The sequence below is a fragment of the Nestor notabilis genome, unplaced genomic scaffold (genome assembly GCF_000696875.1).
Source record: "Nestor notabilis isolate BGI_N333 unplaced genomic scaffold, ASM69687v1 scaffold11139, whole genome shotgun sequence".
NCBI lineage: Eukaryota > Metazoa > Chordata > Aves > Psittaciformes > Psittacidae > Nestor > Nestor notabilis.
Window position 1 is genome coordinate 24,196 of NW_009942401.1, and position 25,346 is coordinate 49,541.

General features: G+C 40.3%; 1 protein-coding gene across 1 annotated transcript in view; it reads left to right on the plus strand.

Annotated features, from left to right (window-relative positions):
- LOC104411055 (tubulin polyglutamylase TTLL5-like) overlaps positions 1-25,346 on the plus strand; it is a gene marked incomplete at its 5' end in the record, with an annotated part of 85,047 nt that overhangs the window by 23,116 nt on the left and 36,585 nt on the right. The window contains 7 exon segments of the mRNA XM_010021384.1: positions 134-267; positions 937-993; positions 1,413-1,574; positions 1,577-1,609; positions 1,612-1,809; positions 3,219-3,409; positions 18,449-18,603. Coding sequence (XP_010019686.1) covers positions 134-267; positions 937-993; positions 1,413-1,574; positions 1,577-1,609; positions 1,612-1,809; positions 3,219-3,409; positions 18,449-18,603 — 930 coding nt within the window.

Consider the following 25,346-nt stretch of genomic DNA (forward strand, 5'->3'; position numbering starts at 1 on the left):
TAACTTGTCTGGCCTCACCTTTTTTCCCCACTCCCCTTTTCAGTCTCCTTATTGTTCCTTGCCTTTCATTGTTACATGAATGCAGAAAAGCTTAGAATCCTCAGTTATATCCTTTCTTGTCTCCTTATTGTAGTGAAAGTGACCTGGCGGAAGTGCTGACATTTTACACACAGAAAAACAGGTCAGCAAATGTCTTCCTAGGAAAAAACTCCACAAGCACAAAATGCGGCAACAGCAATAATGAGTCAGAGAAACAGCCTCAAGAGGGTAAGTTTTGCTGGCAGTTCTGAGATGGCATTGCCCAGATAAATCCACTTTAACTTCAGTCTATGGAAAGAAGTGGGATGAATCTGGAACAGCATTTATAAGGAGCTAGATATAGTGGGTCATGACTGAAACAATAATGTGCAAACTGAAGGCACTGAGATTTGAAAAGTGCAGAGAATGCCCAAAATCAAAGTAAGGGATGAGAGAAATCAAGGCCTGTTAAATTGTGCTGCCTACAGTGAGTGTCCCCATTGGAGGGCAGAGTCTGTATATTTGAGCCTAATAAGGTTTTCCATGGAAGGATATGCAGTGCCAGCCATACATATTCAGGTGTCCATGCTACTGACAGCACAATTGTGATCAATAGAGTTGCATGGTCTACAGTAATTATTAGCAAGAAAATCCATTCTAAGAATGTTTTAAATTCTGCAGTACTGTTGTAATGATATCAGTTTCATAGAATCATAGAATAGTTAGGGTTGGAAAGGACCTTAAGATCATCTAGTTTCAACCCCCCTGCCATGAGCAGGGACACCACACACTAAACTATGTTGCCCAAGGCTCTGTCCAGCCTGGCCTTGAACACCTCCAGGGTTTGAGCATGAACAACTTCCCTGGGCAACCTATTCCAGTGCATTGTTCTACTTCCTAACTTCCTGATTTTTCTAGAGCATCCTGAGGTGGTGAAAAAAATAAAAGGTCATCAGTCCAAAACTTCAGTTGCAGGTAAATCAACCTGTAAAGTGAACTGGCTTAAATCATAATCAGTAAAAAAAATAATTAATGCAGATACTGTTTTAAACAAAGGTTGGAAACTTTGGGTTCATCCTGAGGGATTCAAATGCCCAATTTTGGGGAGAGTTCTGCAGGGTTGGTTGTTTGTTTTTTTTTTAAACCCAAGAGAAGGTACTGTAGAGCCATCAGTTTGAAAGTGTTAGCTGCTCTACTGTGGGGGAAGATCATGATACGTAACAAGCTTTGGAAGAGGTTATTCATCATGTAGAGCCTCTTGTTCTCTTTGCCAGTACATGAGGTCATATTGGCTTCAGTGTGTCTGGGTAGAGGCATCTTTGGTGTGTCGATATTATCCAAAGGACCTGAAAAGCAGCTTTTTCTCATCTAGTGTGCTCATTATCTTTGTGTAGTTTCAGAAGGACCCATCTTCTCCTTAAACCCTGAAGTGAAATTACCTCGGTGTGGCCCTTCTAGTGCTTCTTCCTCTAGTTATGGTGCCACATTCCAGAGAAGTACCAGTTCCTGGACACCTTCTCAGCCTTCAGCCTCTGAAAAATCACAGGTACCTGGTCACCATTGCCAGCTCCTCCAGCTGGTCCCAGGCCCCTTCCCCACTACCATCCTTGCAGTTCACTGCTCCTGACAGCTCTTCTGTCTTCATAAACCCAGTGTCTAGTGAGGCTTCTAGCCTTGCAGGGTTACATTGTTGTCATTCTAGTAGATACACTGTTGGCCCTTTCTCATCTTTTCAGGCTGCTGCTCAGATCTACAGCCAAAGATTGTCCCGACCATACTCTGCAAAAGCAGGTGAGTGTTCTGGGATGCTTAATAATCTGCTAGATCATGTAATTTCTGTTCTGGAGTAGGTAGAAATTTTACATTTCCAGAATTATGAGTCTAGTTGAATGGTGGTAAATTTCTCATGGAAAGGAGTACAGGAAGCAGCCCTTGTTTGCCAAAGATGCCCTTTTATTGCACAGATGAACAGTTGAATCATAGAATCACTTAGATTGAAAAAGACCCTTAAGATCACTGAGTCTGACCATTAACCTAACATTGCCGAATTCACCACTAAACCAGGTCCCTAAGTGCCATGCCTACACATCGTTTAAATACCTTCCCTAGGCAGCCTGTTCCAGTGCCTGATGGTCTTCCTAATATCCAGTCTAAAATTCCCCTGCAGCAACTTGATGCCGTTTTCCTATCACTTGTTACCCTGGGAGATCATGCCCATCTTGCTACAGCCTCCTTTCAGGTAGCCGTAAAGAGTTCAGCCTTGAACTCAGCTGTTGAACTTGTTTGAAAAGAGCTGGGAAATAAAGTGTTGTATATATTTTTCTGATTGTATTACTGAGCGCTTTTTTAAATTTTTTTAAATCTTTAGTTATATTAATCTAGTTTTGGTCAGTAGAAGTCCTGTCTCAGTCTGTGTTTTCTTAGTTCTCTGTTTATCATGCAGAGAAATCCTTTAACAAAACCACATAATTATTTAATACTTATGAGGTATTCAATAGGTGTGTAAGGACCTCCAAAACCAACAGATCTGGGTGGATCGTTACTGTGTCTCTTTCTGCAGGACCTTTCATCACTGCCATATCCAAGTGTATCTTAAAAACATGATCTAGAGACTTCTCACTTACCATGCTGGGGTAGAATATAGTTGAGCAATGCAACTTTAGAGTGTAACGAATCTGAAGAGTAGAAGAAACTATAGGAATTTTTAGATACTTATTGTACTTTATTGAGAAAGTTTTGGGAACCACACACAGGCTAACAGCTGTGGTCCTGATTTATTTTTTTTTTAATTATATACATTTGTTTTAGATTGTACATCAGGGTCAGCGCATGTTCATTACGGTTGCTGTGTAGATAGATACATATATTGACCACCTTTCTAGGATTAAAATAAATCTGACTTCCTAATTGAATAGCTTGTTTAAAATGATCCATTGTTTTTAAGGAAAAGAATTATAGATTTAACTTAGGTAACAGCAGCTAATATTATCTGGAATTGGTTGCCATTAGATACATTACAATAAAGAGATTATGGGTTTGGAATTGACAAAAGCTCATGTGGGCAATACCCATGCAGAATAGAAGGCTGTATTCTCCCTAGAATATGCAGAAGGTATCATACCTGCTTTTGTACTGTGATCAGCAGGCTGAGAGAGTCTGACATACCGCTCACTAAGCATATCCAAATGCTTGTTTGGTAGGTCTGTGCCATCGCAGTTCAAGTGGGCAGCATGTGGTCTCAGCGAGGATGCACAAAGATGCAGAAGATACTTCTTCCCAGGACAAAAGTAATAACCCTTATATGGTAGCAGCAGAACTGCAGCAGGTGGCAGAAAAGCAGGTAGGCTGTCAACATTCCCCACCATACCACATCAGTCTCCTTATACAGCAGGTATGTAAGCAGTAAAGCTAGAATCCCTGTCACAACAGAAAAGGCTGTCACAGGCTTCATTCTCACAGTCCCTGCACTTGTCATCTTTGCTCTGATACTTGGATTTTGAAAATACTATTTTAGCAGTGGTCTTTTGCTAAGTTTTCTGAAGCATCTTTAATAGTTGCAGTAGCTGGTGCTATTTGTTTCTTTCAATTTTATCGTTATGTTTGGATTTTGAATATCTGTTTAGATGATTGGCAATATCTCTTTTTTAAAAGGTGGGGTGCATTTGTAAGTCTAGGAAGCTGAATTGATTTTTTTGGACTCTTCTACATCTGGTTCAAAGATTTGATTCAGTCTTGTCAGTTCCAAAACTAATACAGGCACTTTGGTCTTTGCAGATAGGTCTCGAACTTTAAAGGATAAGTCACGAAACGAAAGCACCTTCTTGCTGATGAACTCAGCAGAGAATGTGAGCACTGAACATACCAGTGATGCTGAGGCCTGATCTTGCATCAGGCCAGACCCTACTTAGAGAATCTTATCTTTCAAAGCCTGAAGAGGTATGAGGAACTCTGGGAGAAGCTTGTATGCTTGTCCAGTAATATTCAGAGTTGTTAGTCTGGTTCTGTTGATGAAATCAGAATTCAGCATTTTAAAGCTAAACTTTGTCAGTAAAACTATTAAAAAAAATTGGTAGAGAAATGAACATTCATTCGGGAAATGCTGACTTGTTGAAAGCTAAATATATGATGGAAGCCGTCTCCTTGGATAAAAAATAGTATCTAAAAAATATTTGAGGAAAAATGAAATGCCTCTACTTAATTTTTTTTTTCTGAAAAGAACTTTAAAAAATAAATTAATAGACTTTCTCCCTAAACCCACTCATTTCCCACTTGGCTCCAACTGCTGTGGTTTTTTAGGTCTGTCTAGAAAACCAAGTTGTTCTCTTGCCGCCATTTAAAAATCATCTAATAGTTATATAAAATTCTGTATTCCTACCATAGCTAGTTACTGCTAGTTAAATTAGGAAGTATCAAAGGGGAATCCAGAGAGTAATTCACAAAGCTCTATGAGGGAAGGGCTGTGTAGCTTCCTGAGCAGAGCTGCGTTGGTTGACATAGGAACTTACTCTGGTAGTTGCAGATGGTGGAGGCTGAAATCTGTTTAGCCACCTATCAGTGCAGGTATACACAAGTCTGGAAGTGGCTGTGAAGTGCAGTGGAAGCTCTGGAAATGTGTTGGTTGTGGTAAATGTGTCTGTGTTGCTTTTTGTTTCTGGGTTCTCAGCAGATACTTTCCCCACAGAAGAGTGGGAAATGTGTAGAATGAAAGTGCTAATTCCTTTCTTTGTGACCAGCAAACAATAAAGACCTCAGCTCCTAGCAAACAACGTAGATTATTTCCAACTGAGATTTTGTATTGAGCGACACAGTGTTTGTACAGGCTTTGCTTCTGTAGTGAAGTATAGAAACATATGTTGGGTTGTGTTGTAATAGTCTTCTGTCACCATGAAAAAGATCCATGTAGAAAGGGATATACAAGTCAATGAAAAGTTTAGAGCTAGAGCTCTATCTGTCAATGAATTGCTCTAGACATCTGCTCTCTACTTTGATTCTCCAGGCCACATTTCTGCAATAATCCCTTTGCAGAAACGAAATCTGAAGCTTGCTTAATATGAAAATTTGAATGGTTTAGTTGAGGATAGTTTTTCTTTTGAAGAATTTAAAGTTTAAATTCAGAACTCTGAATTTATGGCATGTAGTAGTTCCTAACCTAAGACTATTATTTTAATCATACCTGAAAACAGTGATATTTTGGAAGGTTCAGATATAACTGCAAGGCCCAAAGGAACATAGGTAAAACGTACAGCTGCTACTCACGGGGTTTGTTGTTGGTTCTTCCGTCTTCCCCAGACACATTCATAGAATGTCTTCTGTCATCTAAGAGTCATTCTGATTATTTTTTTGATCTAGCGTGGCTGTTAAAACCTGTGTTGCAACAAGGACCAAGGGTTTTAGTTCTGTGTGAAGACAAGGTTGTTATGACAATGAAGGGTGCCAAGATGTACCAGCATACAATAAAAGCATAATAGTATAGCAGCAAGTGCCTGTACAGGCAAAACTGGAGGAGCCAAGCAAGGGTTGAGTTCATTTTTGGGTGACCTAGAACCAGGACACCTGCTGTTAAGCCACTAGATATGGATGTGGATGTGAAGCAGGGGAATTGAGTGAATAGAAGTGCAGGCATTAGAGAGTAGGCTGACAGTTTGGAAAGTGATTTGCAGAACAGTAGATACCAGTGAAGCTATTTGGGAGTGCTGCATGGTTATAGGTTTGGGCGGGGAAGGATTTAGTCTGAATCAGGTGAGAGGAAGAGAGGGGCATAAGAGAGAAACATATGGGAGAGGATTTAGTAAATGGCCAGAGAGAAGTGAGAAGTCAATGACCATTGGTATGGGTTGAACAGAGGAAAGACTTGAGGTGGGAGTGTTCGGGGACTCTGGGTTATGAAATCCTTGTGGCTTAGGGAGAGGAGAAGGAAGGGATTGGAAGCTGAGGGAAGGTTAGAGACAGGATTTTTATAAGGGTGATTTAGCTAAACAAGGCACTGCTTTGTGTTTTGTTGTGCATTTCTCGACAGGAGACTGAATTGTTATTTTTCCCCCTTTTCACTCCTCTATTTAAGCCACTTGAAATATAATAGTCCTTTTAAAGTAAAAGCATTCTAAAATAAATTGGTATGAAGGTGACCCCTGGAAGAGAACATCACTTACGTAAATAATAAAAATAGTACAATTGTTTAAAACCACTCCAGAAACTTGGAGTTAGTCTATCTTGTTGGAAAGTACCTGGTTGGTATGTAAGGGGCCTGATATTTGGATTTAATTATATTTAATGGCAAGATTATGCTATTGATTTAGAGAGGATGTAAGAAAGATACTTTTGAAAAAACTACTATTGCTGTGGACTGTTTCTTTTCCAAGGGCAAGAACTATAATGTGAGAGCTGAATGCCTTTGTATCTTGGTTCCCTGTGTTGTGCCCAGCTGTATCTTGGGGGCGGGGGTTCTCTGAGTACATTACCTCCTTCCAAGAGCAGCTGGGAAGCTTGTTTTCCATTCCCATTCTTGTGAGAATTGCTTCTGATATCTGTGTACTAGCCAGGGTCTCTGGAGTACCTAGGAATGTAGCCTCAGTAGCTGTGCTTGGAATAATGTTGCCATTCTGGTTGGGAGTCTACCTCTGTCCTTCATCAATCCCTGCTGTTTCCTACCTATGCCCAAAGCACCTATTTCATGTTTTCTTTCTTACACTCCTGTATTCTACCCTCTGTACTCAATCAGTTTAACTTATTAAGCCAGTTGGCTGCTAAAATTACAATATTCAAAGGGAAAATTTTAAGACCAAGTATTTGACGAGCATGGAACAAGGTATTTAAAACCTGTCATCTTAAGAAAACAAGATTTTTGTGAGTACATTATCTTTTTGTCTTACCAGTCCTCTCTGTTCTCTTCTGAAACACCAGATGGCAACTTCATGGTGATACTCATGAAATGAACAGTTCTTGTAATATGGGAACTGGAGATGGTAGAAAGGTAAAGCATTACTGATATGTGGTTTCATTCCCTTGTACACAGTTGCTTTTAAGTCGTCTCATGAAGTGTGTGGGAACATTTTGCCTTGCATTAATTTGTATTTTTGAAAAATATTTTTCATTATGTGGTATAAAATTTCATCAACGGATCTTTATGCTTGCAACAGTGAGAAAACAAGGGTGTGTTCGCAGTGGTATACGATAGAAATATTGATCTAAAACCCATGAGAATCATTACTGCCTAGTTGCAGGAATGAGAGCGAGATGTATATAGAGAAAAGAGGAGCAGTATTATTGTATTTTAAACTAGAAAAGGGTAGCAGTTACTTCTGTAATGGTCTTTAATGGCGATGTCTTTTGTGCACTTACCTTAAGGACACACTTGAGTATGACAATCTGAGGTTATGAAAGACAAATATTCAGCTTTACAAATTAATATAGTGAAGCTGCTAAGGAGAATCTTTGTTGTTTAATATAGCTGTAACAATGAATGTTGTTTTTTACTTCTGAGAAATTTTATTCCATTTTATTTACTTAAAATCACATATTTACAATGTTTTTGTGGCTACATAAAATCTAATAGTTAAACTGATTTTGAGGTTATGACAAACAGTAGAGTTATGTACCTCTGACCGTAAGAGCTATAGTACCCACAGTATTAAAAAATAACCTGATATTCCTCTAGCCAAACTACCCAATACATTAGGGAGAAAGCAACACAGAGATCTGTAATGGAACATGTGTGCCTTTGAGGGTCCAGCATTAACCTGGTAAGTTCATGGCTGAATAGGATAATAAGGAGATATCTGACCTCAAAAGGTTGTAAGAAAACAAGTAAGAAAGAGAAAGCTCCTGTCCAAATTCTGCAAGTTTCAACTAAATTAGTCTTGAAGATAGTACGTTCTTACTTGTTTCATGAAAAATGTTAGAGACAGAGAAGAGCCAGGCCTGTGAGTGTTTCAGTCAAGGGTGAAAATCAAGTGGAGTTCATAATATTCTGTTCTCTTTGGACTGCTGCCTATCCAGTCAGAGTGCATATATAAATTAGCCTGTTCACTGCTAATTTGGAACTAGCTGCATCATGTGCTGTTTCTTGCTTGTTAGTTAAGGGGATGCAGGGAGGAAAGATACTGACTATATCATAGGTAGCAGACTTGTGAATGATGTGCTTATCGGCCAAGGAGACACATGGGGATGCCACAGGAAATCAGATTTCCTTAAATATGCTATTGGTAGATTAATTTGTTAATTCAATGGGGATATATTCTATGTCTGTAGAAGCAGTTTTTGGAGGATGTGGAATTTGCATTTTTCACTGTACTGTGTATAAAGGAGATACATTTTTCTTCCCAGGTAATGAAGTTAAACTTGTAGGAGAAAAGATAGGCAAAAAATGTTTTGTGAGACTTCTATGGCTGGATGGCATACGTTCAGGAGTTCAGAAATGCAACAGCAAAGTGACAAGTTTCTGCTGAAAGGTGAGGTCTGTGATGAAGCTAGTATATAGGACAGATAGGCAACACATGCACTTGTCTGTAATAAGGACCCTTAAGTTTCCTGTAAATTAAAGCAGAGGGTTTTGCTCCATTAGCAGATATATGTTAAATTGAAATAAAAATGAAATTTTAATTCACTCAGGTAAACATAATTCAGATAAAAAAAAAACCAAACCACCAACCCCCCCCCCCCAAAACCAAACCCCAAAACACCCAACCCATGTCTTGATCTATTAGAATTCTTTGAACTGAGAAAAACAGCATCTAGTGGAACTGATTCTTGTTCTTCAAACTTACAAAAAAGTTTTTTACAAGCTTTCAGCAATTACTGTTAGGCAAGCCCAGTATCTGTAGGGTGAGAGGTAAAGTTTTGTTACGGATTGAGAGCAGACAGAGAGCAAACAAAAGAGTAGCCAGTTTGCTGTATAGCAAGTGGGTAACCGAAGACACAGAATAAAGAATGAACATGATGGAGTGTAAAATTAAAGGTTTGAAAGGACGAAGTTCATAATGGCTGCATGTTATTCCCTAAAGAATGAATATAAAAGCATGTTATTGCAAGGTAACATGGGGTGTGAATTTACAGTAGATTGACTACTTTATAGTGTTCATCCATGTGAACATATACTTGTGCAGCCCATGTTTACTACATGAGGTAACTTCTTGTTATCTTCAGCGTAATGTGGGCTACAAATGTCCAGACATGCAATTACGGTGAAGTTGTGTGTGCTATAAACTTAAACTTGAGCCTCCCTCCTGATAATTTGTCAGTACAATTGTTGATTATTATGAGAAAAGCTAAGAGAAATGTAACAACTGCATTAACTGGGAAAGGCAATGGCAGATGAAGTTCAGTGTTTATAAATAACTGATTACATGACAAGCAATAATTTTAACTACTTGAAATAATATCCTTTAATCATCCAGGGAAGAAAAAATTAGTTTTGTTCTAGAAAGCTCAATGGAGATACCTGTCCTAAGTCAAGTAGTAAAGGCAACAAAGAAAAGTTAGTAACATGTTTAAAGAACAGGGTAGGAAATGGTATGTAGTCATGTAAGCATCAATTAAAGGCCCTCCCTTGAAAAACTTCTTCAGTTCTGGTTGTCATTTCTAAAGCTAATTCAGGAAAAATAACTGGGATTCACAGTTGAGTGGCTAGAAAAATTAACTGCAAAATACATTTTTAATGAGGAAGTGAAAATATTCAGCTTGTTTGTTTAGAGAAGAGATAGGTATGAAGGAATTATACAGAGCAGTGGATGACCAGGTAAGTAAAGATTTATTCATGTTTCTCATAACAAGAAGGGGATATTCATCTTGGTAGGAAGACATCAGAGTAAAAATCATAAAAGTGAATAGTTATTGTCACAGAATATTAACTTCCCTTGCCAAGAGTAATCACTCGACTTCTGAAACTTCATGCAGTAAGATAGCATTAAGGGCCATAGCTGAATAATGAGTGTTTTGCAAATGATAGATCTGTAGCTTTTAACATACAGAAACATGGAATTAATTTTTCTTATCAACAAGATGTTTTAGTTAGATGCATGGAAGCCAAGATTTCTTTCATCTTCTGAAATATGTCAGGCAGGATAGCAAGTTTGCTGGTCCGTTGCTCTGAACTGATATGTTGTCTTTAATACTGAGGAATGTGTACTATGCTGCTGCTTCCATATTTATGACTTCTTCTTTGCTACATTACTTTACTGTAGTCAAGCTAAATATTTCCTTTATGATAAGAGAGTTACTGAGATACTTGCAGGGAAGTCAGTACCTGAAATGAGTGATTTTCCTAGTTACAGCATGCAAATGATTGCTAATTTTTTTTAGAGGGATGTCTTTGTTGGTGTGTGTGGTGCTTCCCCTGCAGTGTTGTCAATGTGTAATGATGCTCAGTTTTTCAGTTGTCCTGAAATTTTCTTGTTCAGTTAGGCCATTGCCTAGCATGAGCATAAGATAGTAATGGTACCATTGGAGAATCATGGCATATACATTGGTGGTGTGTTGGGGAATAAAGCCTGAAAATGCAGATTGGTAAGCCCCTTTCATTGTATAGGGACTTACTTGCCTTTCTTGCCTTGATTTATGATATAGGGACCTTACTGGCTACAATGTTATTTCTGGACAGCTAAATGAAAATATATTTACATCTGTACCTACTGCTAGCCATTGGTCTTTTCTGACGGATAGATGCATGAAGGCTGTGAACAAAATAATCCAGACTTCTTTTCCCTCTGTGTTGTTTACCAGGCATTAATCCTAAAGTCTTTGTTTCACATGTGCTTAGCTTCAAATATTTCTTTGTGCTTGTATTGTGGGACTTGCTATGGGGAGGATGTTAAAATGCACAGCATGTGTGTAGATCCAGAGCCAGGTGGCTGGATCCTGGATATGTGTTTTTCCTTTGTGAATAGCATGCTACTTATTTCAGAAATATGCTCTTAAGGTAAAAAGAAGGTTTTCTTCTGCAATAGATCTGTGTGAGGTCCCTATCCCTCGCTGGCGTGGGGGGCTGCAGCTGATACCTACCAGGCTGTAGTACTTTGTAGTTATTAATGCTAGTGAACTGAAGAATGTGTTGAATTGGCCAGCTTCACCAGGAGGAGGAGGAAGAGAAGGAGGAGGGGAAGCCTGGTGGGAGCTCTGCCCCTCTCTGTGAGAGAGAGTGTGAGATTTCAGGACCCAGTTATCATTAGGAATGGCTCCAGTTCTTCTAGCCAGCCAGTTTAATCACAGGGATAACATCAGACCACCCAGGCAAGGGCTATACTGAGCTGCCTCTCTCTTGCTATGTAGCCAGTCAGTGCCCAAGATCCAGCAGCCAGGATTCCTGCAAACATGCTGATAGATCCATGGAAGGGTGGGGTACTTTTCTCACTCTACATTTTTCATTTGGACAGAAGGTACAAATTAGAAAGAAGCAGATGAGTTTACTAAACCTTAGGACAGGGGAGGAGGAGTGAGAAACAATTGGAATGGGCTCTTTACAGTGCCCCAGAGAGACCATGTGCCACAGTAATCCCAAAACAGCAAGTTTCAGCTTAACATCAGCTACAACAACATTTGAACCCACACTAATCATCAGTTACCTGTCTCTATTATGCAGTGTGGTATCCTGGCCTCCCTTGTCCTCAGCAGAGGAAAAGTACCACAAAACAAATGGCCAGCATGCCAAAATGCACTCTACTGGGCATCAGCTCTTTTAGTTCTAGAACTGAACAGTGCAACTGCAAAAAGACCACGAAACTCAGAGTGCAGCAACTATTTGCAGAAATTTGGTGAGAATGTTTTCCCTAACACTTTTTTTCAGTGTTAGTCCCTTGCTTTGACTAAACGTACTTTATCTGAGTCTTAATCAGATTTATTTTCCTTATTTAAGCATTTGGTTGACTTTTACCCTTCTACTGATGGAGAGGAAGGGAATTATTAAGGAAGAGGACCAAGAAGGCAGGAGATGAAGTCTAAGGGATCTTTTTCTTTCCTCTCTCACAGAGCTCTGCACAGCTGCAGGGCCCCATCTCCTCCTCATCTCCAGGCTGGAATTACTTTTAATACTACTGATTTGTAGCATCAGCAGTAATGTAACTGGTCTCAGCAGAGGCTGTAGGAAGCAAAAATCTCAATGCAGTTTCAGCAGTGCTCAAACTGAACTCCTGCTCTGAGGCTCCAAAGGGAATAGGAGCAGAGGCTTTCCTTAGGATGCAGTAACATCTGCAGAGTCACCAAATAGGCCAGGCTAAGCAGATAGAATGCATGTTATAGGAAAGATTACACCCTGATCATCAAACGTTTGGCATGACTATGCCTTATCAAAATCACTCCCACTAGGAACTTTTGAGTCAGAAAGCATCTAAATGAAAGCCTGACTTTTTCAGAAGGAAGAAGGCAGTACAGCCATCCACAGCGGCAGCACTAACTTGAGTTTTGTTATTTTTTTTCCTTTTTTCATTGTTAAATGGATGCATACACTGGAGGCACTACAAAGGAATTTGTAAGTTTGTCAGGTTTCCCAGGAATGTCTCTGGCAGGTCTTTGTCTGGAACATTTTCTGGAGACTGGAACATTTGTGCTCTGTATGCATATGTATATCCTGTAAGCTGGTAAGCTCCACGCGCAGAGAAGGAATGTCAGAGGCCTTTGGCCAGATCAGCCTTGGTACACACACAGATTTCACACTTCCCAGCCTGTTAACCCCAGTTCTTCCCTTCTGGCTGGTTGCTCCTGCAAATTCAAATCTGTACATAAAATGAAGGTGTTTTAGTGTGGGGTGTGGTCAGCAAGCTGGCCTGGGTAATAAAAAGGTGGTCCTAGGAAAATCTGCTTGTAATACATAGTTTCTTCAAGGAATTTGTAGTAGATATATTTTGTGCCACTATTCAGACAGTGAAGTGTGTGTGTGTGTTTGTGTGTGTGTGTGTGTGTGTTAGAGATTTGTGGTTTGGGATTTCCTTTGCCTTTTAAGGAAAGAGGCAGGTTAAGATCCTGTGATATTTCCCATACTGGGATGGCCTGTTGGATTCCAGTATCTTGATGAACTAAGGAAGGCAAGGCAGGTGGGCTGTTTCCAGTAGTACTGGAAGACCTGGGAGCTCTGTTTTTTTAGACCCAAGTCATGCTAGCTTGCACGAGATCACACATGTGCATGGCAGCTCTATGGTGAAGTCAAGAACATGCAGACCACAGACTGGGGAGACAACAAATTAACAGTGAATATTTATATTGGTTTAGCACCTAGTCACAGTCATATTTGAAAGCTGAAAGAAGAAAAATATAACTGAAAGAATCTGCAATTTTTATTTATTTATTTATTTTTTTAATAGCAAGTTGTTAGCTCTTCCCCTCTGTTCCTGGGAATATAAATATCTCACTGATGTCAAAAGCCATAGGGGTATGTCTGTCTGAGGAAGGCTTGGCAGGTGAACATACAGTGACTATGGAAGCAAAGTAATGGAAGAAAAGAAACATTTCTCTTACAAGCTCTTGGATAAAGGTAGCATTGCTGGATGAACAGTAATAAAATGGAAAATTAGGGATTGACTGAAGGGTCTTGAAGGAGTCAAACTGAGCACACAGGAAAGGTAAAGGAGAATATATTGCAAATGATGAAACATTTTGCATGCTTTCAGTTTTCTACTGGAATGCTTCCTTCCTTTTAGTTTATGATATAATGTCATTTTGTCCTGTCTGAGGCATCAAAACCTAAAGATTCTGGTCTTTAGGTAGAGGAGGAGTGATCTTACATGTAAAATGATCTTACATCCTTAAAATGATCCCTTCCAATCTTTCTTTAAAGAAAAAGGTTTCTCAGTAAGCTGTTGATGTTCATATATACCTTTGAAACTTGTTGAAAGGGTACATTGTCCCTAAAAATTTGTGGCATTAGGTTTCCTCCTGTTTCAGACTGTGAACTTTTTATCATATTGAAGTTTTTTTTGGAAGAGACAATGAAGTACGCCTATGATCACTGTGTTCCTTTGGCACATCTTGATCATGTCTTGATCTTTGAAATGTAGCTTGGATTTCTTCTCCTCCTCACCAGTCAGATCCAAATGGAAACGAGATGTGTGAACTGGAAAGGATTCAAGTGTGGCTCCAAGTAAGAGAAGTGGTCATCTTTAGACTGTGTAGATCTCCAGTCCCCGGCACTTTACAGGCAACAGGATATGACTGGCCTCTGGCAGAAAAATACTAAAACTGCCAACTGGGGAGTGTGAAGTAAGCGTTATTTGTAGTGCATTGCTTGGTCAGTGTTGTAACACATTGACCAGTGAAACTCAGGATCTGCTGTTCAGGATGTTGGTAATGAAAATTTAAGTCACTGTTCCACTCTGTGCCGAGAGGGCAGCTTCTAGAGATGATGTGTCCTTGTTCACCGTGGTTGACTCCTGCAAACCAGCAAGAGAAACACTCAGGCTTTTAGGAGGTTTTTTTAGAGGCTTTTACTGTATTTGTTGAGGCTGATCTGCAGCACATATAAATGTATATGTGTGTGTGTATGCATATATATATATATATATACACACTTTTTAATTTTTGACCATAGGCGACATTTTCTGCTTTAGCTTATTTGAAATATTAGACAAGTTCAAAATGAAAATATTATAGAAATAAAGGTTCTTGAATGTGATAATGGGAAACTGTTGAAAGAATAGTATAATGTAGATCAGAACTGTGAAAGAGATTAAGCTCCTCTTTTGACTCTTGCTTGTGCTTTCTTAAAGGTACTATACAATGGGTCTTTGTCTGTAGAATGCTATTCATTAGAAACAAATTCCAAATTCTATCCTTGAGTTTTCTTTCTTCCTGTTTGTATTTGGAGATTTCATATTTCCTATTTTAATTATAAAGCAGATTAACAAAACCAAAACTCTCAACTCTTATGTCTGGCACTTTCAGATACCATTCTGTGTTGTGGCCTTGCTTTCAATCTTAAATTTATTGGGAAATAGATTTCTCTAAATAAAGCAAAACCAGAGACAAGTTCACTTAAGCTTATGTGGGTCTGGTCTCAATAAGGCAGGTGTATTGTCATAAACTTACCTTGTAATGCTTAAAAATAATTAAAAAAACCCCAGTAAAAGTAATTTGGCATTATGCAATAATTTGGTTTTTAGCTTATTAGTATTTAATTATAACAGTACATATATATGCTGTTAGGCTTTCTAACACTAGGTTGTATTTATCAATATGGCTGTGACAACCCACATGTTCTTCCCTACCCTATTTCTTGATGTTAGATAACAGCTAGAGTTACATAAAGTGGGCTCTTCTCTTTCCATGAGAGCTCTTTGGGATTTACTGTCCCATTGTGTTGTTCACTCAGCATGTTCCTTTTAGCTGTCCCAAACAGTTTAAAAATTGTGGCAAAACTTTATGAATCATTTTATCATGAGAAGTATTAGCTGTGTATTATCTTGCTTTTTACAGACTCCACAGAAAATGTTTTAATGTGAGGAGAGATGTTTGAAGATAGGGATGCTTGAAGAGTGCAGTGCAGCACACACAGGTCTCCTGTCATAGTGTCAGAAAAAATATTTGTAAGTCCCTTACTGCTAGTGAAGATCTTACCAAGCAGGAGAGCTTGAACCCATCTTGATACAACTCGGTGTGAAAAGTAACTTTATTCTTGTAGTTCCATGCCAATAATCACTTTCCCTGTTAAGCCCCACTAATCTGCCTTTCTTGATTTTGGGGGTAGGGTGAGGTTGTTTGTTTTGTTTTGTTTCTCAATACCATATTTTCTTTATGGAGTTTTTGATATGTCCTTTGGTCCAAGTGCTATACATTATCTTATTTAAAGCTAAAGTGACAACTGATTTGCTGCTAAGTGTTTGCCTACATAAAGGGAAGAATATGATTTCATCAGGTGCACAGGAGGACTGGTGACTAGAGAATGAAGTCACTCTGTGGAGCACAAATGTGTTAGGGGTGTTCCAGCGATCCACTAAGGCAATATCCTGCCAAGCTAATTATAGCAGCTGAAAAGTCTCAGCACATGGCACAGTAACAAGCAGTAACACCCATCTGGGTGGGCTGGCTGCAGCTAAACCTTGCACCTTGCTGGTGTTCTCTCCCGCATTCTGAATCCCTTGTCTGTATTTAATCCTGCTGTAGTTTAAACACCTGTCTATGTGGAATGTGTGAAATGTCCCTACTACCCATACTAAGCTATTTGCTCACGTGCTTTGCTTAGAAAGACAGTTTTCAAATAAACAGTGATACCGGATTAGAGAGGAAAGCAGATTGCATTAATAGAGCAGGGGTGAGGTGGTAATTCATCAAGCTAAATGGTTCTTGGTATCAAGATGATGAAAAAAATGGATAAAGTCGTCTTCATTTCACACATTGTATGTGTTAACAAAGTTGTGATTACTGTTGCTGACAAGCTAAGAATTCTATATATTCTATTTCCTTTGTGTTTGTCTCATTTGCCATTCTTGCTTCTTTTCAGACAATAAACTCTTTGTGGCTAGAAACCGTCATTGTTAGGTGTTTGTATAGTGCCTAGCACAACTGGAACTAAACCTAATTTGAAGCTTTCTGTTATTGCAATGAAGATGTTTTAAATTTTAATTAAATCCTACAGAAGATAACATTTAAGGGTGAGGTAGAGGGCCAAAATGACACCTTAAGTAATTTTCCATACAAGATGGGTAGCACTGCCTATGACTAAGCTTGCTTCTAGGGCATGAGAGCAACTGGAAGAGGAATGAAGAACAAAAGTATGGGAAGGCAGATCAAATAACTACTCTCATGGAGAGTTCCAGGCCTGAAATGGTGTGGCTCAAGGGCCAGAAGTAGTGGGGACGCCAGTGTTGGAAATCTGTAGGAATGAAACTGGACTGAGCAGAATAAGGAGATTGACACCTGAAACATGGAAGCTGTGACTGACTAAGCGAGAATAACGAGACACTGACAAGCAGTAAGAACAGGAAAGGGTAGAGCTCAGAAGGGATGAGCCAAAAGAGGTTGCTTTTGGAGAAGTGGGCAGAAGCCCATTGCATAACCGCTATAATTTAATCCTGTTCAGAACTTGAAGTAGGAGTCAAGATTTCTGAATCTACAAAATGCTTAGATGCCTCATAGTACTAAACCACAGGAGGAGTGGGAATCTACTGTGTTGCCAGTTGCAATGGTAGTTCATGCCAGAGTTCAGTCAGAGAATATGAAGTCTGCAGTCCTGCACAAGTCTGTTGTAGGTATGAGTGCGGTATATTGCAATGAAGCATATGAGTAATTGCACACAAATATTGATGAAAGAGCACTGTTAAGGTCTCAAAGCTGGGAATTCACGAGCTATGCTTGAGTCACACTCAAGTGACTTAACAAGCATCACCTTTGAGATCTGGAGCAGATGCAGGGTTAGGTGTTAGACTCTTCTTTCTGTCTGTGTCCTTTGTCTCTCTGGCTATATGCCTTCCAGTTGCCACAGAAGCAAGCAGGGGCCATACAGATAAGTTTTGCTTACCATATGATGTTAATCTTGGTACAGAACCAGCTCTGTTCTGTGCTCCTAAAAAGCAACATGTGATCATATAATTAAAGGTAGTAATAAACTTAATTCTGACAATGCCTGACTGGGAATCGTAACTTCGTAACTTTGCAACCTTTGTAGTGTCTTGTAAGCTTCATGATTTTTTTTTTCCCAAATGTAACTTAATACTTATCCTGCTGTAGTAGATACTATTTCATTACGTTTTTAGGCTCTCTTCAATAAAGCAACAGACAGTGTCTGCTGCAGAGTTTGATCTGTCAAGAAGATAACCAGAGAGAGAAACAATGGAATACACTTTGCATGCTTAAACCCACATAGATAATTTCTTTAGAGCTTGGTATAACATATACCTAACACGATTTTAGACTGTCATTAGCTAGCATATTTACTTGTGTAAACAGATTGGAAGTGGTTGTGTGAGAAGTTACTTTTATATGTGGTAGAGTTTGGTTTTGAATTATATATACAAGGTACATATGCTGTTGGATTGTGCCTGTATGGATGCATAGAGGGGGATAGAGAGAGGAAAGGTGCATATGGCTGGCTTAGTGACACAGCTTATGTTGACTGGGCACACTGGTCTCTGCTCAGTGTAATGTGAGTTTCTAGGTTTTGATTAGTGCACATAGAGTTAAGTTTTCACATGGCAGGAATGTGATGTTGCTTTCTTACTCTGGGATTTTCGATCCATCTTTGTCTTTCCTCCTTTGTTCTTCTGTGAATGGAAGGCTTGTATTTTTAATGCTGGTACTTGAATTCATCTCAAGCATTGTGGAGGTTGGTGTCATCTCTCCCACTGCTTTATGCAGCTAGCACAGTCCTGCATCTGAATGTTTCCTTTCTCTAGTAGTCTTATTCCTCTTAGTACGTAGTCTGTCTGGTTTACTTAGTGACACCTTTTGCTCTTTTCTTGTCTTTTAATTGTTTCTGATGTATTTTTTTCTTTCCTCCTCCTCCCACCCCCTTTAGTTAACAAACCTGAACTTGGCAAGTGGAACTGTAAGCAAGGGGAATGCAGCCACCCCACAGAGCTACCAGTCATCACTCAACAAAACAGGGTCATTGTTGCCGGTGCAGTCAGACACCCATATAGCTGACATCAGACCTGTCTCTTCAGCTGTCAGGTAAGTTAAAATTGCTGCTCCAGCTTTTTGAAGAAGAATGTAATGCACTCTGGAGGTCACTTGTAATTTATATGTGGCTTCTTGCTCAGGTGCTGGAGCCTGTCCAAAGGGCAACAAAGCTGGTGAAGGGCCTGGAGCACAAGTCTGATGAGGAATGGCTGAGGGAACTGGGGTTGTTAAGTCTGGAGAAGAGAAGGCTCAGGGGGGACCTTATTGGTCTCAACTACTACCTGAAAGGAGGTTGTAGCGAAGGGGTGTCAGTCTCTTCTTCCCAAGTGACAAGCAGTAAGACAAGAGGAGATGGCCTCAAGTTGCTCTAGGCAAGGTTTAGATTGAATATTAGGAGAACTTTCTTCACAGAAAGTATTGTCAAGCATTGGAACAGGTTGCCCAGGGAAGTGCTTGAATCACCATACCTGGAGGTATTTAAAATACATGTAGATGTGGTGCTTAGGGACATGGTTTAGTGGTGGACTTGGCAGTGTAAGGGTAAGATTTGGACTCAATGATCTTAAAGGTCTTTTCCAACCTAAATGATTCTATGATTCTGTCTAAGGGCCTATCTTCTTAGGACTATCCTAGAAACTAGGCCTGTGAAACTAGAGCTGTGTTCCCAGAGCTCTCAGGTTCATGGTGAAATAAGGAGATGGATGAACATGTAGAATGAAAGGGAAATGTCTGTTTCTCTTTGATCATTTCTCATCCCTGCACCTGTAAGTTTAGGTTTGTTGGTGTTGAGACATATATGCAGAATGCAAACTTATACCTGATCCTGCAGAAATCTCCAGTAAGGCTGCATCTTTATGCTTCTTCCTTGAATGTCAAGTTTAGATTGTTCAAAGATAGAGCAGTATCTTGCAGTGTTTATATTATAAAGTTTCTTTTTCATATGGCTTCTTCATGGTCTTTACGGACATTGGAATATATATTTATGGCTGATATCATGGGACTCAGGGCAAAGGTCTGTGATTCTGCATTAAAACCATTCTTGCTGGGATTGAAAGAGCAGCAAGGTTTGCCCAAAGGATTCTGGATCTTGGAAGCTAGGAGCAGGGTGAGCTATGCTGAATACCAGCCCAGAACTGTTGGAGGTTTGAGTTCTTTCCTTGCCACTTCAGTAAATATTTTTTATTCTTTTGCCTAAGCCTTCATTTTTCTCTTTTAAATTAGAATAAGGAGGCACAGCTTCTCTAGCACATGAGTTTAGGACTGGAAAGCACTGTATGCATGAAAATACTGATTCCTGTCAGTGCTGCTTCAATGCTACCAGAAAATGGGGGGAGGTGGGAGAGGCAGACACACAGTACAGAGGGAGGCATGTGACCTGAGTGGTCATCCCTTCCCAAATGGGTCATTCAACAGAAGGATTGGAATGGGTCTTGGAAAGCTGAAGTAAAATTGTACTTATTTCATCAGTCAATGCTTTTCATCCTGCCTAGAGAAGAGGAATGTGAGAAATGAATTCCTGGCCTGTTTATGTTCCAGCATTATGTTTGCCTCTGGGGTTTAGAGTTATTGAGAGAGGTGGCGGTGATTCTAATCTTGGAGTTCAGCCAGGCAAGCTATTACCTAATCCAAATAAAGAACCTATCCAACAGGTGTAAACTGCCTTCCCTTCCTACATAGCTTGCGAGAGCAGCAGAGTGCAGGCTATCCTAGAGCTTCCATTCCTTTCTCAGCTCTGCTTGCACCTCTGCATGGACTCACACACAGCTGGAAAAAGATTACATGTGCTCAAAGTCTTCTGTTGCAGAGCTCTGGAGGAGTCACTATAATTACCCTGTGACTCTGAAACCATTTCAGTTATGTTACCTGTAGATCTAAGAACCCACCATTTAATGCCCAGAACTCCGCTCTGAATGACTTCAAGGGCTGTGCCTTATTTAGCATTGTATGCGTAGTTTAATGCCTTTAGAAATTCTGCTTTATTTTGTACAGCAATCCAGAAGTACTTCAGAATTGTCTGGTCACAGCTGGAATAAGATCCCATCTTCAAACCTTTTGTGAGCCATTTAGTTTTTTGGTACTTCAGTTGTTCTGTTCTTATCGTTAGAACAAGAGATGGAAAGACGTCTTAAGACTTTACTGAATTACTTTATTTTTGTGGCTGCTTGTATTGAATGGCCAGAATACCAGGAGTTAAAAGCTTTATGTAAACCTGTGGGGGAAAAAAAAAAAAAAGGATTCTTTCCAGTGCTTAATTACTTGGGCTGTGAACTTTCATTTAATGGTAGAATTCCAAAAGGAATACCAAGGTCACAATGTATGGAGATGGCTATCTTCTATTCTAAATGCCTTTTTTGCTACTTGATCTGTTGCACTGGGGCAAGCAGTTCATAGAGGGTCATCTGATGGGTGTCAGCCTGTGCTCAGTGCTGGATGACTGTTTGAAGAAAAAAGCTTCCAGTTTTGTTCCATTAAGGTTCTGGTCTACGAGTTGTAGAATTCGGCAAGGATGTTTTGTAAATGGGTCTCTTATCTGGCTTGCGCTTGGCTCCAGTTCAAACATCTGCCTCTTAAACACAGTCCTTACAGTTTTTGTATGGCTCTGTGGTAGAACTAAGCCATTTTAGTGCTGTTGAGATTTATTGGAAAATTTTGTTTTGATGCTTGCAATCTGTAGGATTCAGCATAGTCTTAATGACAAGTCATCCTCCTTTCTAATTCTCACCCTCCCAGTCATGCCTTACCTAAATGTTTCTCAAAGTAGTTCTCTCTTCCTTTGTTGAATTCTTTTGGCCATAGGAGACAAGGTGCCAAATCAGTAGTCTGCTTAATATAGAGGCAGAGAAAAGTTCTGGATACTTTTTTTTTTTTTGTTTGTTTGTTTTGTTTTGTGTCACTTTATACAAGCATTGGAGCTATTCCCACTCCAGTGATGGTTTGGGCTTTCACTGTGCCCCAGACACAGAAGCCTGGAGGGCTGTACAAGAGGTGAGATGTTCCAAGTTGTATATGGGCTTCCTTCTGACTGCTGTAACGTAGCTGTCAGTCTCTGCCATGTTTGCTGCAGCCCTGTCTTTGTTGCCCTCTGTAGCTCATTGAGGCTATCCTGGATCTGCTCTCTCCTACTTTAACACTAGTCCTGACTCAGTGCCCTCTTTCAGTTCAGTCTCAACTTCTCACTCTATCCATGAGGCAGGATTGTCACCCTTTCACATTCTTCTGTGTGTAAACGTGTTTTGGGTATATGTTTTGTAGTAGAAGTATGTAAGATCCCATATATAATTTTTATCCATTTTACTAATGTAACGTAAGGACAACAAATTCCTCATTATTCAGTGCAACTAATTTCTAGTCACTGAAGCCAAGATCTTACTAAAATGACTCTTGGAAGAACATTCTCTTGCAAGCATTCTCAGTTGCAAAATAAAGGTAAAAAATAGGGTGTTTGAAAATGAAGCTTGTTGATTCAGAACCTAAATTAACTTTTGAGTACCTGTTGGCAAATAATTGCATAAACCCTAGTGGTGGAGACAGAAGACATTCCTGGAAGCTTCTGGCACTGGAATCTGCAGCTGCTCTGTCACTGCTTCATGCCAGTTTCATTTACTGTTAGGGGTACATGTACTATGTGTTCTAGGTTTCAGATGTTCTGCTCTGATATTGCTAAGCATATATCCTTTGGACTTGTGAGGATGTGGAAGAGTCTCTGATCTCTTTTGAGACTTTGTTCTGTGCTGGTGTAAGTGGCTTCTTTGCCTCCACTGAAACTTTGCGTTTTGCCAGAAACACCCCAGACAAATATCACAGGCTAATTGTGATTCACTGGTCTTGATCCTTTGTAGTCAAAGGGGCAGCTTGCTACGTTTGACATAAAGGGAAGGTGAAAGTGGCATCATTGTTTCCCCAGTTTATATTTTAAATTTTGGAGGTGTAGGATGTAAAATAAGAAATTAGGCTTGGACTCTGATAGACAGGCTCTGAAGTGCTATTAGAGCTATTAGAAGAGTGATACGAGAATAGCCAAGAGATGTGCTAATGTGCAAGGTGATTCTCAGAGTGATAGAAAGGTGAGCAGCTGATGGGACACTCTTGGTTTTTTGCAAGATTCATGAGCTAGGCTAGGGTGGGCTTATCACTGCAGAAGCAGCATAGATGTTACAGTAGGGGCCCTGGGAAAGAGCTAGCTACATACAGGCTTGCAGCTAGAAGTAAGGAGGAGAGAAGTCCCAGGGATCTTCACAGCTAATGCCAAGTTTTAATAAGAACAAATCTATTTCTCTTTGTTATGTATGTGTTGCCTTGTAGTTCTGCATTTTAAGCGTTGATAGTGACTTTATTCTCTTCCAAATTATTTGTTTCAAGCTCCCTGCAGTCTCTTGCAAGGTAGAGACTGCCCAGCTGCTGTCCTGTGCCGCTCTTGCCAAGTGGTCAGAGCCTATTTGTTTGTGCAGTATCTAGGTGCAACCTAACTTGGCAACTTGCACTGATGCCTCTGGAGGAAATGAAGGGAGAAGGCAACAGGCATGGAGGGCTATACAATGGGCCTTCAGTTTGGTTAGAGCAAACTGCATTGACCTTAACACCTCCCTAGCTAAGCAGCACAGAAGTGCCAGCGCAGCAGCACACCAACAGCACTGAGTCCAGCCCTGTGCCAGCATAGCCACGTGTCTGTTCCTTGCTCCTCATACTGCTTGTCCTCTTCTCTTTTCTCTTTAGCTCTTGAATTAATTTAGGCATTATGGTAAATTTCTTTATTTGAGGTGGAGGAGTAATTGAGAGTAGGTACAGTGATTTTTCTGTGACTGATTTGTGTCAGTCTCCTCAGCAGTGCTAATGATTCTGCCTGTGGTCCTTGAGAAGCAGCATTTCTGAGAGCCCTGAATTTGGGGTTTGGTGTATTACTACCTTCTGTTCAGAGAAGGTTTGAGGGCAGGCAAAAAATAAAGTACTGCCTGGGCAGCTGTGCATTCTTTCAACTCGTCCTGTCTCTCGTTTGTGCATGTTCTTCCTCTCTCAGTGCCTATTTGCGCTTGTAGCAGCCTTCTCCTGACCTTCCCTGGCAACCTTTTTTACACGTCTCCCAGGGTCACTGGTGACAACTTGTTAACTCTGGGAGTGAATTTGCTGACTTAAACATCAGAAATACATGGCTTGCCGTATATTTTATTTTATTTTTATATATATATATTTTGGTCACACTAAAGAAACTTGTGGTGGCAGGTCCAATTACTCTCCATCCTGCTCGGAAATCTCCCTGAGCCTCAGCACCATGTGTTGGCACAGTCCTGAAGGATCCCGGCTTCCCACAGCTAGGCCTTGGCTCTGTCTGCCTGGAGCCTCCAGGAGAGGAAAGGCGGAAAGCTCATGACTTGCCCAGACAGTCTGAGGCCTGGCCCTGCAGCCTCAGCTCCCCAGACGCTGTTGAGTCGGACTTGGCTGGCAGCCGCTGTGCTGTTGCTTTTCCGAGGTAGTAAGTGAGATTAATCACAGGACCCTTTCCAGAGGTGAAGGGGGTTTGGGCTGTGTGCAGGGAGACCGTAAGAGCCAGTGCTGGGTCTGTGAGCTGGAGGTGAGAGCTGGGGCCTTGCAGCAAGGCGGAGTGGGTACAAGTGGACTTGTGCGAGTGTGGCCTCTCCACTCATCTACCTCTGGGAGGCTTGGCTGGAGTTGCATCCTGGGGCCTGCCTTGGACTGGCTCTAGCTAAGCAAGGGAGCATAATGTCTGCATTACATGTGTATACTGGCCTTGGATAATTATGTTTTTTGCAAATAGCTGTCGAAATTTGAGGGGCCAGGTTTCTCTTTGAGTGCATGACATCCTTTCAGAGAAGATACTAGGATCTTTCCCATTATTCTCATCAAGTAGCCCATATTGGTAGGTGGAAAGGAGTGGCAGGGGTTTCATACCTTCCCCCAAGTCAATATTGTGTAATGGGTTTACATTTTACCATTTCCACAAACTGACCTTACCCTAACATAAACCTAGGATTTGCCATCCTGGACTGAGCTGCAGCTCTGCCTGGTTCTTCCATCATGTGGTTCAGAGCAGCTACCACCACCATCTTGAGTGGAAGCACAGAGAGCAGAAGTTCTGATGGGCAGCAGTGAAATTCCCTGTCTGGGGTGGGAGGAAGCTTGCTTTTACTCTCCTTTTTACCCTCAACAGCTGACAGCTGGTTTGTAGTCCTCACAATAGTTTCTGTTGTACCATGGTCTAGAGTGGATGTTGTTGTTAATCATCTAGTTTTACTTTCTGGAAAAACTGTAGTCGTTGAGCTGTAGCAGTGAGTTCCACAGGTGAATCATATGTTATGCATAAGTTTCCTTTTTAAATTTTTTTTCCCAGATTTGCCAAAAGTCTCTGCACCCTTAATACAAGAAGGCAAACAGAAATGCTTGATTTATTTTCTGCACTATTTATTCTCTGCATTTCTATCATCTCCCTTCTTACTTGTCTCTCCTAAACTAAACAGTCCTATTCTTTTCAAGGTCTAAATGGAAATCTTCCCAGCCCTCTAATGGTTGTCTGGCTGTCTTTATAGAAGCGACAAGAAAGTACATCAAGTAGGAGTAAGACACTGGTTTTATATAAGTAACACTATAATATCTTTATTTTCTAACTCATAACTTACATATACTAGTATCTTGATGGTTTCTGACCTTGCTAAACGCTCAGAAGTTTTTTATTAATGTGCACTTGTTTTCCTTTGATTATTGCAGTAAATGTAAAACTGAGCAACATGTACAGGCAGTTACATGCTGATACATTTTTTTTTTCCCCTTCCCCCCCCCCCCCC